Source organism: Heteronotia binoei, chromosome 2, assembly GCF_032191835.1.
Source record: "Heteronotia binoei isolate CCM8104 ecotype False Entrance Well chromosome 2, APGP_CSIRO_Hbin_v1, whole genome shotgun sequence".
Taxonomy (NCBI): domain Eukaryota; kingdom Metazoa; phylum Chordata; class Lepidosauria; order Squamata; family Gekkonidae; genus Heteronotia; species Heteronotia binoei.
The window spans coordinates 87,458,586-87,476,627 of record NC_083224.1 but is presented as its reverse complement, the minus strand read 5'-3'; the positions used below and the strand labels follow the sequence as shown (position 1 = coordinate 87,476,627).

The 18,042-nt window shown below is 43.0% G+C and overlaps 2 protein-coding genes across 2 annotated transcripts in view; both read right to left on the bottom strand.

Annotated features, from left to right (window-relative positions):
• The window catches only part of C2H6orf89 (chromosome 2 C6orf89 homolog), a 55,539-nt gene extending 49,925 nt beyond the window's left edge, over positions 1 to 5,614 (bottom strand). Inside the window, exons 1-2 of the mRNA XM_060231519.1 lie at positions 5,440 to 5,614; positions 1,318 to 1,511 (exon numbers count right to left, since the gene is read on the bottom strand). Of these exons, the coding sequence (XP_060087502.1) occupies positions 1,318 to 1,511; positions 5,440 to 5,557 (312 nt within the window). The 5' untranslated portion in view covers positions 5,558 to 5,614. The remainder of the gene's footprint in view (positions 1 to 1,317; positions 1,512 to 5,439) is intronic.
• A 7,131-nt stretch (positions 5,615 to 12,745) lies between these two features.
• RAB44 (RAB44, member RAS oncogene family) overlaps positions 12,746 to 18,042 on the bottom strand; it is a 43,393-nt gene continuing 38,096 nt past the window's right edge. The window contains exons 10-12 of the mRNA XM_060231525.1: positions 17,284 to 17,385; positions 16,304 to 16,380; positions 12,746 to 12,972 (exon numbers count right to left, since the gene is read on the bottom strand). Of these exons, the coding sequence (XP_060087508.1) occupies positions 12,885 to 12,972; positions 16,304 to 16,380; positions 17,284 to 17,385 (267 nt within the window). The 3' untranslated portion in view covers positions 12,746 to 12,884. The remainder of the gene's footprint in view (positions 12,973 to 16,303; positions 16,381 to 17,283; positions 17,386 to 18,042) is intronic.

Here is an 18,042-nt window from a genome sequence, read left to right as displayed (position 1 = left end):
AATTTTTAATTTATTGGCAAAAGGTTATAGTTAATTCAAATTTTGCTTGTTTTTTCTGAACTCAAAACTCCAAATCCAGCCAAATCTGGAAATGGAAGTATTACATCAGCCTTCATGAGTATCAATCATAAATCCTCTCTTTGTCTTGACATTCACATGCCCCTGGCCAAATGGAGTTACCTGTGTTAATGCTCTCTGCCAAGAAGAAGAAACTAAACTTGTTGCCGATTTCAACAAAAAGCAATTGACAAGTCTGCTTACTATTTGGGAAATATATATGTTTGTGCAACATCAACAGCACTGTAACATATATACAGGTAGGTATCTATGCAGTCAGAAACAATAGAACAAAGTTTGAGTCCAGTGGCACCTTTAAGACCAAAAACGTTTTATTCAAGGTATAAGCTTTTGTATGCAAGCACACTGTATCTGAAGAAGTAAACTCTGTTGGAGCCACTGGACTCAGACATAAGCACTGTAAGCCATATATACGCTTGCATTATTTTAACTTTTTGTCCAAAGTCTTCTTCATTCTCAAAAGCTTTAAATCACTGTTGAAGTATAGCTATACCATTGCCATTTATCTGATTGTTTTATTATTTTAATATTGCTTGTTTACTGTCTTTTTTATGCTGTTAGCCACCTTGAGTCTGCGTAGAATGGGCAGGATATAAATATAACGTAAATAAAAAATAAATAAAATAAATATAACTGAAATACACATGTGTAAAGGCAAGCAGAACCATTACTTAAAGTGAGGAAATGCTTATGCAGAGAGTATTCGGAGCACACATTACTCAAGACTGGGAAACAACTCAGAATGAAATTAATCCATCTTGTTTTATCAGGGTCAGCTTGCAGTTTAGGAGACCTTTGGGAATTTGGGCCCAGGAAGATGTTATAACTGTTTCAGGATAAGGAGGAAGCATGGTTAGCAAAGATCCTGAAGCATGTGAGTTACAAGAATACTCCAAACACATGCTATCACGTTCTCATTTCACGCATGTTTCAACAGTCAGATACAATACATGACTGGACTTTATAGCAAGGAAAAATGATGGGAGCTTCTAAAGTGTCAGAGCGCTAGCAGCTGAGTCAGGCAAAGACACCACAGCCTTTACAAACTAAGTCAGGCAGAGACACTACAACCTTTATTCTACATGCCCGTTTTAAAATTCCTCCCACACAACAACTGCAACTACTAAAAATGACCACAGTGACCTAAGCATTTACCAACCTCTTTTATTGTGACTACTGCATTTCATACTCTGTTGGCCTCACCTACAGTACATTTTCCATAAGGACATAGTAATTTACCTTATAAAGAACCATCAAAAGGGGATATCGTGGAGGTCCCCGCTGGGGTTCATTTTTCTCCAAGAGTTGTCTGATGAATTTCTCTATGGCTTTTTCAGGCATACCACACTGGTAACCAGTCTGTCTCACCAAGTCAATGGTCTCTGAGAGTTTATCATAAATGCTGAGTTCACTGGCAGAAAGCTCCATGACCTCTGGTGGAAAATCCAAAATGGAAACACTCAAAAGGGTTAAAATTAAAATATGTCATTGCCTAAAGGATTTGTGTCAAAAAAGTTAGCACAGGAATCACAGAAATTTCCCAGTTCATTTACACACAAGGCAAAGAGTTTAGAGTTACAATCCTAACCTCTGGAGCTACTTCAGCTGCCAATATCTGTGAATAACAATTGCTGGGGAGCAAAGAATAGGGTAGACCCTTGATCATAGACCTCCCAGAAGCATTTGGCTGTCCACTGTGAGAGGTTGAATTCAATGGATCCTTAGTCTGATATAACAGGACTCTTCTTGCAATCTTATGAACCTAACATAACAGAATCTAACAGAATTCGAATAAATTATATTTTATAAAGAACAACAGGGAAACAACAGAAACCAAGCATCAGAATTTCTGCTGATGGAAAGCACGGTATGTCCTTGGATGCAGATTGGCCTTTGCCCATTGTTTCCAAATGAAGATCTAAACAACAGAAGCTATTCCTGATCAAAGGATACTGAGAGCAACAATGCAACCAAAGCAGAACGCCAAAATCTGAGACCCTTATTGTTAGCATTTGTGAACCAATGTTTAACTACAACAAAGTCTTTGGTTATTGCTTCTTTCACCATGTGAATATTTGTGAAATCCCTGGCAATTTAATCACTAAGGCCATGTAGTTCTTGAATAATGATAGAGAACACCTTTCCCTTTTATTTTATCCAATAAAAGCTCTATAATACATCGCTATTGGGCAGTAAATAGTTGTAGTTAATCACTTATCACCTAATAGACAAAAGGAATTTAAAAAATTGCAACTGCTAGAGTTCTTTTTGGATGCCTGTCAACTAGATACATAACTAAATCATGAGAATATGTATCAGAATGAGCTGGCGAACACAATGAAATATAACACCTCCTGGAGATTAGCATATAAAGGACACTTCAAAAGAATATGTGCAATCGTGTCAATCTTACCTAAGGGACAGGGGCAGATTCATTCTGAATAAAATATAAGAACCTTTTCCTCATAACTGCCAAGGAGTGGGAGTTTAATCTGGCCAGAATGAATGCTCTTAAAAGGCTTTGGGAAGTCAAGAGATAGGTATAGGAAGGGATTTCAGTGAAGGACTACCAAAAATTGAGATGAATAAGTACGGCATGCTCTAAAAGCAGATTTTCTGTGGTCAATTAATTTTATACAACTTCCACCAAAGTAAATGCTGCATGAAAGCCCAGATCCTGGATGGTAGCCAGGTTAAATTGAAAACCAAGAGTTTCTCAAAGACAGTCTGAAACCGTAGTGACCAATAAGGGTCCTCTTTCAAGATGCCAGATAGCCCCTACTGCTCAAATATAGCTTAATGAACAGTCTAAATGCTTATAATTAAGATCTTGTCTCAAGGGAAGTTTAACCTAGTTCTGAGCAAAGAGCCATGCCAGCTACACAAAGAGGAACATTTAAAGATTTTCTCAAGAAGATGGTCAATATTTTCATTAACCAAAACAATCCTTATGGCTACTCCATAGAGATTAATTGGAACACTGGGAATGTTTTCTACTACCATTCCAAAAATATATATATGCTGCTGACACAAGGGTTTTTTTTATTACTAGCGACTGATGTAGTCCCCATTTTAGATTAGCTATAAGGTCTGTGTGAAGTTCCTGCATGAGCCACAGCAACCTTTTCCAATTATGGTGTGTTGCAGCTTTTCACAGAGTCTTTTATATCAAACTTTCAAAACCTTAAAAGCTGTCTTCAGTCTCCAGGGCTTAGCACTCTCAATTTTAAGCTAAGGTAGTATTCACAGTGACAATTCTCTGTTGAGAATTTACTACCACTGCAAATGTACTCCAAGCATCTGCATTGCTACAGATTTTCCTCAATCACACCGCTGTGGCCACAATTCCTCAATCCTGGACAGTTTTAATCAGTACCATTTTTTAAAGCACAAGCAAAAAGCCTTCCAGTGGTAGGGTACAGAAAATTGCAGCCATGAGAAGATGATGGCAACCATGTGGGGTGGAAGGCTCAAAACAGTGAATCTTTCAATCCAGATACACACTGGCACTACATTTTTTGCCAGAAAGATAGTACCAAAAAAGTTTAGGGAAAGCCTGGAAAGGGGGTTATTAGAGAACAATGTTGTGTGCATGCACTGAAAAATATCACTCCAGACATTCTGGCAGCAGAACTGCAAACATTGAGATAAAGGGACTGGAAGCCGCAAGCCCATCACAGAAATATATATTGCTTGTACTGACAGCATCATTTGCAGAATTGAGCACTTAATTTGCAATTGCCTAGAGCAAATTCCACCAAGCAGTATCTCTCAAATAATATTATCATATGCTGTATATCATAAACTACATATTTATTAATTCCACTAGTTGATAAAGCTTACAGGTGACAAATGAAGTGTGTCAGAGCAGTCCCTCAGAAAAACACACTAGTTATTAAACACCACACTAAACCTAGACTGATATTGAAAGCTGGCCTTACCTCCATAACACTTCCGTAACCATAATTTAGCTACTCAAATGTGCCTACTAGAAAACAGTACAAAACATTTTAAACTCTTTTTTTTGAGAGGAAGAAAGTGACACTCAAATTAAATCAAATTTCTTCAAGATCATGCCTTCAATAACTGGGGGGGGGATGCTAGTTGCCATGTGTTCACATATATTTTGTGATCTAATTAATACAATTAATTAAAGCTAGGCAAGTTAATAAAGTCAAGAAGTTGTGAGCTGTCTTTAAGGGGAGGCCCACAAACATTATATTACAATACTCAAAGATTACAATTGCATAGGTTAGTGAGGCCAGATCAGATGGGCACTGATGGGGAAAACAATTTATGAGCAAGATGTGATTGAAAGTACCCTTATCAACTATGCCAACCTATTTCAACAGCAAGGCTGTCTTGAAAACAACCTCTGATCTGCAAATACTGCAAATAGAGCCAGTGTTTCATAGTGCTGCTGGATTAGGATCTGAGAGACACAGGAGTGAACCTCAGCTTCCAGTCTGCCACTTGATGCTTGCTGAGTGACCTTGGGCCAGCCACACACTCTCAGCCTGTACCCTACCCTACAGGATTGTTGTGAGGATAAAACGAAAGGGAGGATAATTATGTAAGCTGCTCTGTGTTTCCATCCGAGGAATGAAGCAAGCAAGTAAACAAAAGAATCCCTACTTTTCACCTGATCTTCAAACAGCAACCTAACTCGATCCAGGGTTGGAAGATCAACTCCTTTCAGAACATCAGCCTGCCCAGCTGACATCCATCTAGTCTAGCTTCTATAAACCAACACGGAGACGCAGGCGACAAGAAACATAAATCTCAGCATAATGAAATAACAGCTGTTCTCAGATCTCTGCTAAGAATCAAACATGTGGGAACCTAAAGGCGGGGCCCACAATTTGTGGAACTGTTATCCCCTGAACTTCCTTTTTGCGGTGACTCCTCCGTTGCCAGGCAAAGCAGCCGCCTCCGCGCTGGTGCATGAAGCTCCTGTCCTCGCAGGCCTTTTCCTCTCTTATTCAGGATTCTTTTTCGAGCAGGCGCTCCTGCTCGAAAAAAAGCCCTGCTTTTGCTATTCACTTCTGTCACATTAACCACACAAGTAAGCAGCCAATGACATTGGGGGGGGGGGGGGGGCGCGTCTGGATGGTCGCTGGAAGCACCCGCAGGGCCTTTTGCCCCCCACCACCCAGCCAATCCCTAGCTGCGCTCCCGCAAGGGCAGCGGGAAGCCTCGCCACCCAAGACGAGCGACATTGTCCCCCTCCAGTCACTTCTCCACGGACCACCAACCAAGCACGTCACAGGACACCGCCCCGCCCCCTGGCTCCTCCAGCCCGAACTTGACAGCGCCCTGCAGCTCCTCGCGCACACAAACGCCCCCCCTTCACCGCCTCACCCCAGAAACCGCCCGGAGGAGTCCCGCAAGGCTGGAGGGAGGGCTCGAGCATGGAAGTGGGATTCCCGTGCAAGCCAGCGGGGCCGGATCTTCCTGCTTCCGGGGCGAGGCCGCACATCCACCGCAATGGCGCCTCCTCTTCACCACCAGCGTTCCGGAGTGCCAAATCTTTCTCGGGAGCGACCTGATCGTCGCTTGTTAACGTGTCACCAACTGTTCGCCGCCAACTGCGTCGGGATGTGCAATGCAGCGCGATCGCCTGGGGTTTATTCGGCTGTTCAGTGAACCGGGTTAAGGCTGCCACGCTCACCAGGGAGAAGGGAACCCTTGAACTCGCTTCGGAATTTGGTGCTGTAACATTGCATCGGATTGCAACACACTGTAGTCCGATCTTGTTCATGTAAAATTCAAAGGGCATCTGTGACTGCAGTCTTAATTGTCGGCTTCTGGGCTGTTATAATACAATGTGCAAAAATACATTCCCAAGGAGTTCGTCTCTGTAGTGCTGTGAAAAGAGGGGGCTTGCCCTGTCAATAGTTTTATTCTGTGGAGTGAATCCATATTCTCTGTTAAAGACATCTCTTTCAATGATGGGACTTTCTGGCACTTTTGCATGCTTTGGGAAGTATGGAGTAGATGAAAAAACTTGCATGAGTATTATATAGTGAGTTCAGCCAGCTTGAGGTAAGCAAGAACATTTATTGAACAAGACCAGAACTGAACACAAACAGGCAACACCACTCCTTAAATCTATTTGGACTGAGTTAAACGCACATCCACCCTATTTGTCTCTCCAGGCTCCTTCATTTGCATTTCCCAAGAGAAATGCCTCATGTCCCGATTGGGTGGTTCTAAAAGAACAGCCAATTGGAATGTAGGCATCAGGATCCTGAAGAATGCTTCAAGGTCAATTTACAGACATGACAAACCAGCAGTCAAAACAACCAATACTCAACAATGAGCCTAAAAATAAGTGCCAGAAACTTTACTTTCTTAAACCCTGTATACATTGTTCTCAAGCCCAATCCAGGTTAGGCTTGAGGTACTTCTTCAACAAAAACCAGTTCTGTGAGTTACGTTCCATAATGGTTCCTTGGTCTGTTTTCAGATGTCTGTTATGTGATCAACCAGGTTCTTGCAGAGGAAAGATAATGCCACAATAGACTGGCTTGTCTTTGACATACCACCAGTGTCTTGCTCTTTCAATTGCCATTGGTATCCTGGCACTCTCCACTCTCTGTATCACTGAACCAGAGGTCCCATGCCTGTGGGCATCACACATTTTCTGGTGCCCTTTTAGTATTTTTCTGAAATTGACAGCACAAGGTAGGGCTTTTGCCCAGCAAGTCTTCTGATTGGCTGCTATTTTTTTAAAATGTTGATTTGGCACTGCCTGTGGCACAGCTGCCATCACAGCACAAGGATCTGCACTATGTTACTGAAGCTGTGGCAATCATTTTGTGGCTCGCTCCACCTCTGGCAGCTATTTTTTGCCAGCCAGTTTGTTGCTGCACCCACCATGCCATGTCAGAATTTTAAATATGTCCATAGGCTCAAAAAGGTTGGGGACCCCTGCACTAGATCTATGATGGGGCTTCATTTGGAATATTGTGTACAGTTCTGGTCATCTTATTTCCAATAGGATTTTGCAGAGCTAGAAAAAATGGACAGAAGGGAGCAACCAAGATGAGCACTTTTTCTATGAGCAAAGGCAGGAGAATGGGACTTACCAGTTTAGGGGGGAAAGACTACTGAAACTGAAAGGACATGATAGATGTCTGTAACATGCATGGAGTAGAGAATGTGGAGAGCTTTTTTTCCCTCACAGTACTAACACTCAAGAGCAACCAATAAGGTTAATGGGCAATAGATTCAGGACAAATTGAAATAATTCACTTAACAAGATTGGTTGCCATGTTAGTCTGTCTGTACCAGTAGAAAACAAGAGCCTGTGGCACAGAGTAGTAAAGCTGCAGTACTGCAGTCTGAGCTCTCTCTTCACGTCCTGAGTTCGATCCCAGTGGAAGCTGGGTTCAGGTAGCCAGTTCAAGGTTGACTCAGCACAATCCGGGGGGGGGCAGAAAGTCTTTTGGGAGCAGGCGATCCACTACGTGGGCGTAAGTAGCATTTGCACCAACGTAAGTCCGGCCCTGCTGCGGGGGAGGGGAGCTACGTGGGCGGGGGGCCACCAGAGTGCCACTCCACCCAAGAGCAGTGGCGCCAGAGGGCTGCACCCGAACGTTGGCAGAAGTGCAGTGGAGCACGGTGCTCAGGTGTGGGAGGAGGTGGAGTTGGGGGTGCGACCAGGCTTAGGCGGCTCCATGCGGGGTTTGGGCCATGACACACACCCCCAAAAGGCGCAATGTTATGTCTGCAAAAACAGCAGCATGTCCCATAGGCACTCCTTGAAACTAAAAACAAAGGTCGGCTCTACCACTGCGGAAGCTCGCAGATCCCTTAGGGAGCGGTGTGATTGCTTCATCAATCCCCTCATGCCTTGGGCTGACGAGCCCCCTCCCCAGCACCCAATCACGGTCCCCTTCCTAGAAATACTTCCGCTCTGGCCTCACACAACTCAGTTGTTAGGGTCAGCTTCATATGGTGGGAAGTTCTGCAAGGGAGCTCCCTACCATACGGACTAAGAGCGAGGGACAGGCAGGCATGTTGGTGACAGGTTTTTCACTGTGCAGTTGCTTTGACAGTATCTTTGACTTGCGAGGGGGAGAGTGAGGTCTCACCACTGGGGTTAACTGCTCTTGTTTCCAGGTCTCCACAGGTTCCGGGCTCCCAGAGGTTCTGGATGCGAGGACTGTCGCCCATGGCTGGGTAAGTTTCACTGTGCACCCCCCACTGTCCTCCCCCTCCCCTCGCTCTTGACTGCTTGGTGTGCAAGTGTTTCCAGCGCTTGAACCAGGCAGTGGGCTCCAGCAGGGGGCATTTACTGGCCCCACTCCCCTGTGCTGCTGCCTGCTCCCTTCCCTTGGTCTGCTCTCTGCCGCGTTCCCAACCCCTGGCAGGGCATGGGGGGGCAGCTGACCCGATGCAGGGAGGTGGGTCAGAGACTGTCCCTTTAAGAGAGCGCCTGGCTGAATCGCAACCTGCTCCTCCAGCTGCCGCCCTTGCAGGTGCTCATGATCTCTGTCTGTTTTGCAGGTGGGAATCCAACACAGAGGCTTCCTCATGTGTTGCTCCACCCCCCCCCTCCACTCCCTCAGCTGTTTCTGCCCACCGCTCTGAATGGAGCCCCGCCCACTGCAAGACTGCCCAGCACGCACCGGAGAAACTGTTGCACTCTGTTCCGGAAAAATAAAGTCTGAGCTGTGCCCTCTGTTGTCTCTCCTGCTTGGCATCAGCTGCACGTTCCCTGGGCAAACCCCCCCCCCCCCACTCTGTCAGTGGCCTCTCCAAGGGAATGCCTGGGAGGGTGGGCAGACTTGGTTCTTGGGGGGGGGGAGCAGGCTATGAACTGCCATGCTGCCCCCACGTGGCTGGACAGGGGAGGGGAGTGCCGCCCCTCAGCTTGCCGGGGCTGATGGGCTAACCTACCCCACAGGGCTGTTGTAAACAGGGCACAAAGAGGGGGGGTGATGAAGTGGATGCATGCCCAGCAGCTTGCACTCTGAGTTCTACGGCCCCCGGGGGAGGTGTTCCTTGCACATAGCAGGGGGTGGCGGCAGGGCAACACCGGGGGAGGAGGCTCCAGGTGGTGGGGGGTGTCTTTTGGACTTGGTGGTCTGCCCACTCCCAGACACACATTCCAACCACTGTTTAGGGCAGCAAACTCCTGCACTTTGTGGTTCTTGTTTGTCCGTGCATGCCTCTGCCCGTCTGTCTGCCATTGGCAGAGTCTCTGACAGGAGGGTCTGAGGGGATTGACGGCCTCTCAGGTGCAAGCTTTCCACCCCCTCACCTGGTCACATGCAACGGGCTGGCCAATCCCGTGGTCCCGGACAAGCCTGTACCTCCCCCACCCCCACCTCGGCAGTGGCCCAATGGCATGCACAAGGGCAGAATCACCATGGCAACAGGTTCTCTCTTGCTTGGGTCCACACTCCCCCTCCACGCGTGGCATAACATTTCCCCTTTGGGAGCCAACTGCAGCCGCCTATGCTAGTTCTGCACTCAAGTGCAGCTACATGGCAGTTCTCTGGATTGGGCTGTTAGCCTTCCATCCTTCCAAGGTCGGTAAAATGAGTACCCAGCTTGCTGGGGGGAAAGTGTAGATGACTCTGAATACAAGTGCTAGGAGGCATCATCAGAGGAAGGCTGTATGTCCTGTTTGTTGGCCCTCCAAGGCATTTGGTTGGCCACTCTGTGATACTGGTTACTGGAAAAGCTGGACCACTAGCCTGTTCCAGGAAGGGTCTTCTTATCCCAGCTACGCCCTACACCTATCCTTAGTACAGCATCTTATCACCAGTTACCAATTCCATCTAAAGGCCCTGTACTCTTTCCACCTGTAGCACTCCAAACTCAAGCAGCCTTGTTAGCACACCTCCAGTAGGGAAGTCTGATCCAATGATCTGCCTCTCCCCTCAACATCGCCCATCCTGTGTCTCAGTAATTAACCCTCAAGAAATCTTTGTTTACTAATTATAGAATCTATATCCGTAATAAAATGGCACCATGGAGTCTCTCATGGGTGATTAATGTAATACAATATCGATCAGAATCATACCATACATTGCCAAAGCTTTTGTGGTATTATTGAGTATCCTAGTCCCATCACCACATTTCCCATTTTTTTATCAGCGACTCAGCCATCTATAAAGCATCTTCCACCATACTACCTCCTCCATATGGCCTTTCACTGATTTGCATTCCATGTCTTCTTGACCCATAGCCAATCACTGTCACTCTCATTTTCAGTTACTTCACCTTCCATTTCTTAATGAGTTGATCATTCAGTTATCTTCGTAAACACTCCATATCCATGCTAATTTTCTGCAGCTTTTCTGCTTTCTCATGGGGAATCCATGATGCTGATAAATGAGAACTCTAGACATCTTGAACATTTTGGAAAACAGTACTGCACTAAAAATGGAAACTAATGTTTCTTGTAAGATGATAGATGCTAGGCATGTGTAAGATTACATTGGTAAATTCTTGCTCATCAACATCACATTTACATCAGACCTTAAGGTGAGAGAATATTTAAAATGCAACATGCTTGGTCCTATTTAAAATTTAATGATTTTATCATAACCCTGAGTTAGACACATTCATTCTTGTTTATAAGCTGGTTTTCAATTAGTGTGTGTGTGTTTTCTGTAATTGTGCAATTTGCTTATAAACTGTTGTTTTAATTGGAAAACTAATTTCACTGTTTTTTAAAAGTTGTTTACAGCTTTAAATTCTGGAACACATTCATATTGGTCCAACTAATGAATTTTAAAATGTTTTTGCTGCCATCTTGTGGAGAAAGCATAAGAATAAGCAATCTTCACTTTTTGCTGAGTTTACTTAGTTTAATATATTTCTGATAAGCAAGAAAAGTGCTATCTTCTGTGCATAGCTGAAACAGCATTTAAAAGAAATTATTTTTGTCTGCGTGCCATATCACAGCTATACAATAACACTGGATAAACAAAACAGCCTGAAAAGAGCAGGAGGTCCATGAGGCTTATAGCCAAGACCTTTCAGTTTTGTAACAACCTTCACTGGATATGGAAGGGACTTGGTAGCATATTGTGGAAATCTCTCTACATATTTGGGAAGAATGTGTGGACTTTTTAAAGGCTTCTGACTATAAGTGCTTACTTTCACAGACTCCAGCAAATCCTGAACAAATGGTCTTGGTTATTCTGTAATCTATTTTTAAAGTGCTATCTGGATTGCAGTTACTGTCTCTTTTTGTAACCCAGATTCTGTAGCTACACATACCTGGTTTATTTGTTTTTAGAATGAGAAAAGAGAGACCCATGCAGAGGTTTCTTTCTGGGGGAACACAGTGGAACAGAGTTCTGGAACCTCTTCATGGAAACAAAATTCTCAAAAAAAAAAATAAAAGTTAGTTAGGTGTACCCATGTGTTTCTCCTTCATGTCTAGGGTTGCCAAGTCCAATTAAAGAAAAATCTGGGAACTTTGGGGGCGGACCCAGGAGACTTTGGGGGTGGAGCCAGGAACAAGGATGTGACAAGCATCCAAGGGAGTTCTGGCCATCACATTTAAAGGGACAGCACGCCTTTTTAAATGTCTTTCTTCCATAAGAAATAATTAAGGATAGGGGCACCATCTTTTGGGGCTCATAGAATTGGGCCCTCTGGTTCAATCGTTTTGAAACTTGGGGGTATTTTGGGGAGAGGCACTAGATGCTATACTAAAAATCTGGTGCCTCTACCTCAAAAATAGCCCCCCCCAGAGCCCCCAATACCCACGGATCAATTCCCTATTATTCCCTATGGGAATCGTTCTCCATAGGGAATAATAGAGTGCCTAGTAGACATTTCCCTCCCCCCACACACACTTTCTAAAGGGGGGGAGGGCCTCCATACCAGGGAATCCCCCCTCCCTGCCCCCTCCCTCTCTCACACACACAAATACTTACTTGGTCTTCTTCCAGCAGAACTTTGCTTACTGTGAAAACGAAAGCAAGGCTGCACAGGAAAAGAAAGGGAGGGGCCGTTCTCCATGGAAACTGTTACTGACCCTTTCCCATGAAGCCCTTCCTGTTTCCTGTGCAGCCTTAAAGGGGCACACATTTTAAAAACAGATCAGAAGCTCTACAACAACATGATGCCTACAGGTATGTTCTCTCTCCGCCCCCCCTCCCGCTTCCAGATTTTTTGAGAGCGGGGGAGGAGGCTGCAAATTTGGGGGTCCCCCGCCAGGGTGGGGGGGTTGGGAAGCCTATTCATGTCCCTCTCGAGAGTTCCAGCACCTCTTTTTCCAGAAAAAAAGCCCTGGACCCATGTATGTTTCTGGGAAGTGGCACAGAATGTAACATACAGGCAGATAGTATTTAAAGGTTAAATGAATGTAAGTACCCTGATAAAAGCTATTTTCTACCAACTTCATATAATTTGAGACAGCAGCAGCACCTGAATAAGAATTATCACTTTCTTTAGTGGCCTTGCTCAGTGCCTTGAGAGACAGCAGGCTAATGAACAGAAACTAAAGTAGGTGAACAATATAATGCAATCCTATGCAGAGTTGATTTCAGTGAACTTATCCTGCTGTGCCTCAAGCATCAAAATACTCAAGCCTTTCCATTTTCAACTTTCTCTTCAAGGTATGCACAGAATAAAGAATTGAGATAGCAAGGTGTAACATCAGCCAGTATTGTGCAAAAACTGGTCATATGGCTTAGCTCTCTGCAACAAGATCCCATGGCTATGTAAGTTAGGTTCAGCAGAAGAATCCAGGAGGTACAATATAAACACAGCTGGCACCAGGATCTGTTTAAAAATCTTTTCGCTCTTAGTTCATGTTCATCTTCTATTGGTCATGAGCAGCATCCTTTTTTCTTCGTAGGTAGGGGAGGTAACGCCAGAATCTTCTGTTTTAATTGGTCTTCATGAGCTTTCAGCAACCTGACTCAGTAAATATGCAGAGAAATAGCTGATTAATATTTTGCTGAAATCTAGAAGTACAGTATTCCCAGGCTTCCAAGTTTCAGTTATAGCTCTCAGATTCAGCTGATGCTTACTAACCAATTTACATTACAAAATGCTCACACAAAAGTTATATCTGAATAGCATTTATCATTACATCTAGTAACAAAATCCTGGTGCCTGTGCTAACTTCAGATTAATTAAGAGGCATGACATGATTTTCCCCCAGGGTTACATCAAGATATGTGATTATCTACTTGTTGCAGGTGTTGACTATCTCAGCAAAACCTAGAATTTCCCACCTATGACAGGTGTTAACCTGCTGAGTAAAACCAGTAAATTGACTCTGTATTTTCCTTTCTCTTTTTTTTGGCATGTGGGTGGGTGTGCATGTGTGCATGCATACTAGGGTTAGAATACACTCTGAGAGAGGTCACTATAATGGATTACACAACAAAAAATGCAAGCTAGTGACCAATTTACTAAGAAGTATATAGAAATCAGTCCAAATGCCCAAAACATGTATATTCAAGTCCCAAAGTAGTGTGGTGACAAGCCAATCGATTAAGTACTTGTTTCTTTCCAGTCTTCATCAGACCTGGGACCACTAACAAAAGAAAATATTATACAAAAATATCAGAAGGACATTCAGACACCACCAACCCTCTTCCAGTGAAAAAATATATCATACTTACATATTGATTCAATTATATAGATTCTTTACACAATTTTCAAAAAAGAAGGACACAGAGCGTCTCCAGCAGCAATTTCACATCGGCTACAGCTCAGTATGTGGCTTCTTGCACACCCTAATGGTGCAACTAACATGTTTAAAAAGGCAAATATCTCATTTACAGCTGCCATTACACAAACCTACCCGCTGTGTGCTACCCGCTGTGTTGTGTATTTGATCATCTGTGGGTGTGGCCTAAAGTATGTTGGCAGCACTACTCGAGCCCTTAGAGTACGTATTCTGGAACACAGGAGCAGACTTAAGAACCATGTGATTGAAGCTCCTATGGTCAGCCATTTTATGCAAAAGAATCATGACTGTGAAGATTTTTGTTTTTTCACCTTATACAAATGTGAACAAACAGATAGAAATGAAGACATGCACAATATCCTGCTGCAAAAAGAGGCATACTGGATACACTAGTTGAGTTACATTTCTCCATATGGACTGAATATGACCAGTGATTTGACATGTTTTTTATGAATGGTCTTCTTTATAATATTATGAGTGCTGTGCATAATTTGCCTGTATAAATTATGGGATTTGATATTCTTTGTATGGAATATTTTGTATATTGTATCTGCTGTGATATAGTTTGTGTCTTTTAGCATGTTGCATTAGAAATATGTTACTTTACCTTTAAGAGGTTTGTGTAATGGCAGCTGTAAATGAGATGTTTGCCTTTTTAAACATGTTAGTTGCACCATTAGGGTGCGTAAGAAGCCACATACTGAGCTGTAGCCAATGTGAAATTGCTGCTGGAGACACTCTGCGTCCCTCTTTTTTGAAAATTGTGTAAAAAATCTATATAATTGAATCAATATGTAAGTATGATATATTTTTTCACTGGAAGAGGGTTGGTGGTGTCTGAATGTCCTTCTGATATTTTTGTATAATATTTTCTTTTGTTAGTGGTCCCAGGTCTGATGAAGACTGGAAAGAAACAAGTACTTAATCGATTGGCTTGTCACCACACTACTTTGGGACTTGAATATACATGTTTTGGACATTTGGACTGATTTCTATATACTTCTTAGTAAATTGGTCACTAGCTTGCATTTTTTGTTATGCATACTAGGGTTGGCAGGATCTCCTGCTTTTACAACTGATCTACTGCTGGCAGAGATCAGCTCCCCTGGAGAAAATGGCTGCTTGGAAGGGCAGGCTCTATAGCATTGCAGCATGCTGTGCCCCTCCTCTCCTCAAACCCTGCCCTCTTCCAGATCCACCCCCAAAGTCTCCAGGTATTTTCCAACACAGACCTGGCAACCCTAGTGTGTGCCTGGAAGTCATGGCTGACTTCTGGTGACCCCTGCTGGGGCTTGGACATTCAGAGAGGTGGCTTTATTGCCTATCTCTGGATCCCAGCCATGGTATTCCTTGGAGGTCTTCCATCCAAGTATTTGCCAGGGTTGGCCCTGCTTACCTTCCAAGAACAGACGAGTTCAGGCTTGCACGGGCTATCTAGGTCTGGGTGACACTGCATGTTTTCTTAACTTAATATGAATTTTATATAATTATACTTCATTCTGTACTTCCTGAATTTCATAGAGAATTGAGGTTTCATAGACTTCCATAGACACCAAGGACAAGTGCCAAGGAAGCACAGCAATGAGTGGGGGAGTGACTGGCTGAGAAAGAAACCAAATCCGCATAATACTTTTTTATTAGAGAAAATATTGGGTGAGGTTTAGAATTCATCAGAACCCTTCATCAGACAGATGTTACAAAACTTAAAAAGTTAGAGACATAATAATAACATAATTATAGTATTATTATATATAATGTATATTATTATTATCATTCAGATTAGTTCCTAGTCAGCCTCTCTGCAATTTATCAGAGTATGTGGCAGGATCATGGGTACTTCTGCCAATACAGAATGGTAAAGCCCTTTAAATGGGGGAGAAGATTCTTTGCATGTTAACCAATTACTCAATGTGTTACCTGCTGTAGACACTCACATGCTAGGGGTGTTATATTTGGCACTTGATAAACTGCTGGTTTGTTGTTGTTTTTCAGAGTTTGCATCTATTGCATTTGTAATTCCTGCGATGCATATGGTTGCATGACTGTTATAGGCACACTTACTGTTCTTTGGATGTTCATCACAAGCAGAATTACTTTCCTCCAATGCCCATGCTAATTGATGAACTTCTGTTTTTAAAGTTATTTATGTTGTACCCACTGTGGCTCATGCAACACTAATTTTTAACAACACTGTCAAGAACAGCAGGATTTCCGCCTCTCTCTTACTGCCATACTTTTCCAGGAATCTCTCCTTTGCTATGCTAAGCCTCAGCTTTTTAAAAAAAGTTGCCAAGAGGATGATAGCTATCCAATACAGAAAAGCCTTCCTCACACAGTAAGATTAGGTCCCTGTCTCCCTGCTTCTGGATCATGCAGAAAAGCTCCTAGACAATGCTTGTAGCTAGTTCCATGGCTTCTGATTAAACAGGCATTTTTTGGGCTGCAGTTCTCTCAATAATGGATGGATTTAAGGCTCTCAGTAGATGTTTGTTTATTCTCATTTCTCCTGATATGCTGAGGGCTACATGTTGAAGCTCAGCTACTCACCTGACAAATTTGACCATGGATTCAAGCACATTGTGACCTGAGGCAGCACTGCATTCATAAAATGAAAGTCCATACTCCTAGTATTCAAACATAAGAGATCATAATATAAACAATACATATCCTTTAGTGTTAGTTACCAGACCCAACTTTCAATCTCACAACATGATCTAAAAGTCACACATTCATAGACAGAGTGTTACCAACCATAATCTGTTCCTGGTACAGAGGAGAGAATGAAAAACTAGTTTTTGTATTCCATGGGCCATTACCGGAAACTGGGTAAGCAAAATGCATAGAAAGATCTCATCACAAGTAAACTGCTCAGCTAAACAAAATAGGAGTCAAGATGCACCTTTAAGACCAACAGTTTTATTCAGAACTTAAGCTTTCGTGTGCTCTCTAAGCATACTTCATCAGACAAGGAATCCAGTACTGAGTAAAGCCACACATAGCTGGTAGTCAGTGGCTCAGAATGCAAACTGGTACAAATTTAAGTTCCAATCATAGTATAGTAAAATTATCTGGTAGGGAAAACAGAAATTCCAAGTTGAGAGGCAGAATGTGAATACCAGATGCTGATGACAAACAACAATTGAAGGTCATCACCTTCTGGAGGTATTAGACTGCATTTCCAGAAGCATGGGGCTGGCTGCCATCAAATACAGAATGCTATAGATGGGCCTTGTCTAACCCATCAAGGTTGTCTTGTGTGCTGATCCAACCGCCAGACCCTAACTGTTCAATTCTGTATCCTCTCTTTATTACAAATATTTTCTGCTTTGCATGCAGTTAATAATTATGTGGTCATTTCCTGATAATTAATCAACATAAGAATTACAAGCCTTCTATTTTTTCCTACACAGCTAGTCATTATCCACCTGTCCACCTTATTGCACAACTTATGATTTGTTTTACCTTTGCTTTGTTTACCCTCAGGGAACATGGAATTACAATTATGAGACAAAAGTTGATGTGGGTACCTGGGCCAACTGTGAACCATCCTCAGCAGATATTCTTCTGCATGCAGCACAGTCTGTTTTGTTGCCAAGCAAAAGGACAATGATGCCATCTCCAGCTCCTTCCTATCAAGATATGCATTTTTCTTCAAACATTAGTTAAAACTAGATATCACTTGTGGACTTTATATCAGCGATAGGGCTTCTACAGTAGCTAACTCAGGAACAGTGTTTTAAGTCAATTCTTCCTAATTTCTTTCTGTTAAAGAAATCAAACTGCATTATGCCAGAGATGTTCCACAGATGGAAGAAGATGGAGGAATGATCTCACCTGATTCACCTCCTCACCGTAACCCATCCAACCTACATGGCTTTTTGTGTATAAGCATTCCCCCTCCACGCAATGCCCAGTAATGTTTGGAGGAGGTCACAGTAAAAAGGAAAAATAGTAAAATATCCCCCTTCACTAACAGAACATATACAGGATTGAAATTAGTACTCCTACCCTGGAGTAGGAAGTGTGAGATGAAAGGTCTGGTTCTATCTCCTTTCTCCATATATTCTTTGATACAATGTATTTAGATTTGTTGATTGCACTATCCCTTAAAATGAGCAACAACAGTATACATCTTTGTAAACATCACAATAACCCCAAGGCCTAAAGGCACAAATGCCTTCTGAATTAATACTAATTATAGTTTAATTATTTTAAAAAAACCTTGCTGTTGTGGATACAACCCCCATTTTGACTTATTTTTATAAAAGACGTCATTTATGATTGCA